Raw genomic sequence first — 6,012 nt, 5'->3', positions numbered from 1 at the left:
AATAATCAATCAATTATTCTTTTTAACTAATTTAAAAAAATACTATGTTTAATTCAAATAATAATATTATTTTTAAAAAATTCAATTTGCATAAATTTAAAAATTAAATAAATGTAAAGTTTGGACCGTCCGTCATTCGAATTCTAAATGATATTAAAGTGAAATTCATGTACACATTCAAATTCTAATTACTTTGTATTATTCTAATAAATATTAAAGTCGACCTCTCCTGTCAATTTAAATTTTAATTTATATTGAGGTCAAATTTCTCTATCAATTAAAATTATAATTAATATTGAACTCTATATTATTCTAATCGATATTAAAGTCAATCTCATATACCAATTTAAATTCTAATTCAATATGAGGTCTATATTATTCAATTTGATATTGAAATCAACTTATTCTACTAATTTAATTTTTATTCAATTAAATTTTAAAATGTTCTTTAATATATTAACCAATTTAAATATTATTTATTCTAAAATAATTTACACTTTTCATCTGAGTTAAAACAAAATTAAATTTTTTATCCGAGCTAAAATAAAAAATTAAAAATACTACATATAATTAGTTGAATTTGGTTGGTATAATGAGTTTCGAGTTAAAACAAAAAAAATACTATTGATTTGGCTAATAAAATATACTATTGAACTGAGTTAAAATAAAATAATTATACTATCATTATACAATTGATCCTATTGATTCGGGTTAGAACAATTATAATAAAACTAAACTAATTAGTTGGATTTGGTTAAGGTAATGAATCTCGGATTAAATCAGAATAGACATAATTCGTAAACTATATATATAAACTAGCTTAACTTTTAATTAAAAAAATTATTATCACACGTAGAAATATTAATAAAAATATATAACTAAATGAGTAACAATATATTTTTCAGATATCTCTTCTTAAAAATGTCATGAACAAATGTCATGAACATTGATTAATATAATTTATTATTAAATTATGTCATTTAAAAATATTAAATAAATAAATTTAGAAATTAAAATTATATTATAATTTTAAAAAAAATATAAGATTATAAAAAATTAATGCATCGCACGGATTTTAATCTAATATTATATATAATAAATGAATTGGACTAAAATTATAGATCTTTATAATTATCATGCACGTACTAAAAAAATCATATAACTAGCAGCACCTAAATTTTGGGGCAAAGGCGTCAAACATTAGGACCTCATGGATCGGAATTCGTCGTCATTCATCATCTTTCAATTCTTTTTGTTAAGCGTGATACTAAATATTAGTACTCCATAGTCCATAGTGACTTTAACCGGGATAGAATTAAAAAATTTTAATCTATATATATATATGGCGGACATGTTAGAAATTAAAAGTGGACCGATTAATTCTTAATTTATTTGTAAACAATCAATTTTAATAAATTCATAATATTAGCATTAATTATTATATTTTTCGAATTTGTGATCAAGTCCTTATCGAAATTATGTTCTTAAAACGATAAGGGTTAGCAACAAAAGTTATAAGCTAATTTACCGTGTTGTCCACATTTCAAAAAGCTACTCTGGAATGAACAACATAGAAGGCAAATGTTGGTAAAACATCATCATAATTCACAATAATCAACAAATTATTATACAAAAGGGTATGTATGTAAATAAACAATACTACTAATTGTCCTTACCTAAAGATTGAAGTTCAGTAAACGAAAGCCTACCGAAACCCAAATGACCAATTTGATACAACTCTAACCATATCTTCTCTTCTTCTAACCTCCCGCCCCAATTACTCTCATTTTTCACCCATTCTACTTCCTCACTCCTTTGACTCTCCACCCCGTTGACTTTCTTCTTATTTTTTCTTTTTCTTTTTATCAAACACTTTTTCCCGATCATGTACGGCACTTTGACAAACGCAAGTGTCAACAGGTTGACTAGTGCGCAGGGACAGCAACATAATGCTACACAGTCTGCTATCACTCCTGCCGTGCATGACTTCCCGGAGCATTTTGGTTGCCCATCTCCACCGCAATCTTCTCCAGCGCGTGGGTCCCCATTGGGTTTTCTTGCCTCGTTTTTCCAAGGATTTTTACTTGGATTTTCCTCCATTTGAAATGGGGTTTGTGATTAGTATTGGACCCTGCAAATGATCGATTATTCTAGTATATGAATGTGACTTTGTGTGAATATATAGATACAAACACCTCACATTTATATCGGTACATATACTAGGAAGCTGATTTGGAGTGTTCAGACAAAAAATAAAATTAAAGATTACTTTATTACTGATTTATAATTTAAGTGTCTTTATTCATTTACATGTTAGTTGTTACTCGTAATTAATTTTATCCAAACAAATATATTTCTTTCTAATTTTTAAAGGAACAACTTTTGGTCACCATGCTTTCTGAGATGCACGTGAAACGAATCTAATTATTTTCAAAAAGAAGTGTATGAACGAGAATTCCAAAAATTATTTACATATTTATAAGTAGACACCGAATATTTTGAAATAATTGAAATTAAAATAAATTACTCTCTCCGTCCCAATTTATCTATCCTATTTGATTTTTTGTGGTCAAATTGACCCAATTTTGACTGAAAATTGTATATAGTACATAATCGGGAAAAAATATAAAATTATATCATTAAAGAATACATGTAATCTACTTTAATACGCATTTTTCAGTTTTTCAAAATAATGAAAGATTGATATTTAATTTATTGTCAAAATTGAGTCAATTTAACCATAAAAACTTAAACATGACAAATAAATCGGAACATAGATAACATGAATTAGGGTTAGTCCTAGATGTTAAGAATTTAAGTAAAATTCTACTAAAATTTCAAGTTCAATTGAAGTATCAAAGTAGATTATGATTTTCTATTATATACTCAATACCATACATTAATAAAGCAGGTGTTAAAATTTGATTGATTCATTTTCATTATCAATTATGAATTCTATATGCGTAAAAAAATCCACTAATTATAATGAGCGAATATGAAATTTAGTGGTACCGGTGTGTTGGGCATACCCATCTGTGATTAATCTTTTTAGTTCAGTCTGTGTTGGGCATACCCATCTGTGATTAATCTTTTTAGTTCAGTCTGTACGCATATAGTGCGATTTAGAATGATTTGGGATAAAGTAAATCAGGTAAAAGTACTTTCCGTTCAATTGTTTACATTTAATTTGGGGGTTAAGAAATATATATAAAGTAGTAAAAAAGGAGAAAAAAAAAGTGAGTGAAGTAGTTAGACCTATTGATTTTTAATATATATAAATGAGATAGTGGAGTAAAAGTAATGTGAAAAGGAAAAAAAATGGGAAAATGATGGGACACATTTATCATTTTTAGTAAATTTTGAAATATAAAAAATTGGACGAGACATTTTAAAATAAAAAGTATAAAAAAATGGTTAGGATAGTATGATTTAAATGTGACGAGTTTTTAAAGTAATTAGGAGTGGCATAAAAAAAACAAGTCCCAAGGCAGGGGTGTGCCTGGACCTGGAGATTCCAAAATGCAAGGGATAGTTTAATCCATATTTTTCAAATTTACAGAGTGTTAATTACCTCATGTCGTCCTCCCTCGCCAAGTAAATATAACTACTGCTATATCATTTGAATACAATACAACACTAGTAGTACTGCAGTAGTATTATGTTTCTTACTCAGAACTTGATTTGAATTCGGACTAATTTATTGAAAGTTCACACTTAGATTTAAATGTTAATTCTACTAATTTAAACTTTAGTAAAGCCGATTTTTTTACCTGAACAAGCTCCACTTGTGATGTGATCCACCGGCAACACCCTCCCAAGTAAAAGAAAAATCTTTTTGCGATAAAACACAACTACAACTGCACATATACAAACACCAAATATAAAAATAAGATGATTCGTCTTCACCTTGTGACACTTATTTGCTACAGAAAAACACTGGTCTGTACTATTTAGTAAGAGTAAGTTCAACAATGAAGTAAATGGATGTTGTTAATTAAAATTTAAGTTATTTTAGATAAATGAGTCCTTCAATATTATACGTGTTGTCTTAACATCCATTTAATAATGTAATATAAATATTAACCTATATAGAGTGTATTGAAAAAATAAGATGGAAAAAGAGAAGATATACAAGAAAAAGAGAAATTTGAGAAGTTAAGCGATAAAAAGAGAAGAGAGCATAAGAAAAGATAAATTATTTTATAAGACAATCACTCCTAATCATCCCAAATATGGGAACAAAGTTTTGAAAATAAATCGGATAGAATTTTCTCTTCATATTATTTACGTTATTTACATTCTCTCCTGAAAAACTCGTGAGCACGTTTATGTAATTTTTTTTCTTTTCTTTTATCTCTCATTTGCAACCTTTTACATATTTTTGATAAATTAAAAACGAGGTAAAAAAGATTCAAAATATAGAAATTAGGCGGGATTCTACGAAAAACTAATCAAAATTTGGTACATTGAAAAATATTATATTATGTTGGACTAAACTGGTCTAATAGAGCGTATACAACACTGATTAACTTATAGCTAAATGTAAGTTCAATTATACGGTTATGGATACTAATCAACTCTGCTACTAATAAAATGCATACCCAATTTATCAAACAAAAATATAATTTAAGAATGGAAAAATGCTAGACACCCTAAAAAGTGTTATGAAAATTTTCCCAAGTGAAGTTATAAATGGTAGACGAGAATGTTTACTTGTTGAGGCATTGTGATCAAGTGGATTCAGACAATAAGATATTAAAACTAGGAGTAAATGGTGAATCAGTAGTATATAGTTTGATAGACTAGCAATGCAGTATATGTATCTACTTCCAATATCAAGTATGGAGGAGGAACACTGGTTTACTAACCTGCAATCGAAAAAAATCACTCAGACCACCAATCTTTGAAAAGATAGAAGCTTCCAATGCATCAGATGAATCTTGCAAATGCTTCCCTTGCTTCACTCCGGCCAATGGCAATTGAAGGGAGAGAGAGAGATTCTGAAGACAGTGAAGTATGAAGAAATTGTTATGGATCTGATCTAAACCAATGCCAATGTCATATATATTAAAAATACCAATGTTTAGTTTAATGCATGAATAACACATTTCATAATAATTTATCTTATTTTGATGTAACAGGTCTTATCCCGTTTTCATCAGCGGCCAAATTTAGTCATTTTATGTGAATTGTCAATACGGAAAGTTTCGCATTTTTGTTTCTATTCTTCGTTAAATTTTATGTTGCAACAATTATTCGAGATCAATGGAAAAAGATTAACAGAAGCTAACAAATACAAGTGTCCTGTACAGTTCGATATGTCAAACCAGTTCTATATACAGTACTACTGTCATTTATATATTAAATATATTAAGAAAGAAAGAGGCAGCAGCATGTGTGCTCCTATGTAGTTCAGACTTTGACCACAAGTCAGGGAGATTCCAACTTTCATTTTCTACTGATTTGTTCTCCGTTGTATATGTAAATTAAAGATACAATATAAAAAATTTATATTCAAATGAATATCATATCTAATATATCTCTTGGATATTGTAAAACAAGGTATATAATTTCTCTTCAAAATAACTTTGAGAAAAATGAATTTTTTAGTGTGCCAATGAACAGCGCAAAATTTCATAATTTTTATTTATTTTGATTGGTTCATATTTATTAATAATAAACCCCTGCATATACAAAAACTCCACTAATTAAAAATAAACTAAACCCATAAAATTCCGTCTTTTGTACGTGTCTTCGCAATAAACTAAATCCATAAGATCATGTGACCAAAGGCACGCTATAAAAACCGTTAGCTTAAATTGCTTGTATAGTACTGTATCTCCTATATCACAGACAACGCAAGGAAAATGTCGGTGGCCACTGCAACTTTTCTCCACACCTTGTGGGCAACGTCTACAAAGAGGTGAACAAATATAAACCATCAGGTAACTTTTTTATATATTATTGTCCGAATCAAATACCTTTTACCAACAATCTAGAATCAAGATATAT

The 6,012-nt window shown here is 28.0% G+C and overlaps 1 protein-coding gene across 1 annotated transcript; it reads right to left on the bottom strand.

Annotated features, from left to right (window-relative positions):
* Positions 1-1,593: 1,593 nt before the first annotated feature.
* LOC141710661 (uncharacterized) lies at positions 1,594-5,225 on the bottom strand. The gene is made up of 3 exons (XM_074513210.1): positions 4,869-5,225; positions 3,771-3,857; positions 1,594-2,131 (listed from the first exon to the last, which is right to left on the bottom strand). The coding sequence occupies exon 3, from the start codon at positions 2,098-2,100 to the stop codon at positions 1,663-1,665; it is 438 nt and encodes a 145-aa protein (XP_074369311.1). The 5' UTR covers positions 2,101-2,131; positions 3,771-3,857; positions 4,869-5,225; the 3' UTR covers positions 1,594-1,662.
* Between the last annotated feature and the right edge of the window lie 787 nt (positions 5,226-6,012).

Source organism: Apium graveolens, chromosome 3 (assembly GCF_009905375.1).
Source record: "Apium graveolens cultivar Ventura chromosome 3, ASM990537v1, whole genome shotgun sequence".
NCBI lineage: Eukaryota > Viridiplantae > Streptophyta > Magnoliopsida > Apiales > Apiaceae > Apium > Apium graveolens.
The sequence above is the reverse complement of the archived record's forward strand: the minus strand, read 5'-3'. Positions and strand labels throughout refer to the sequence as shown.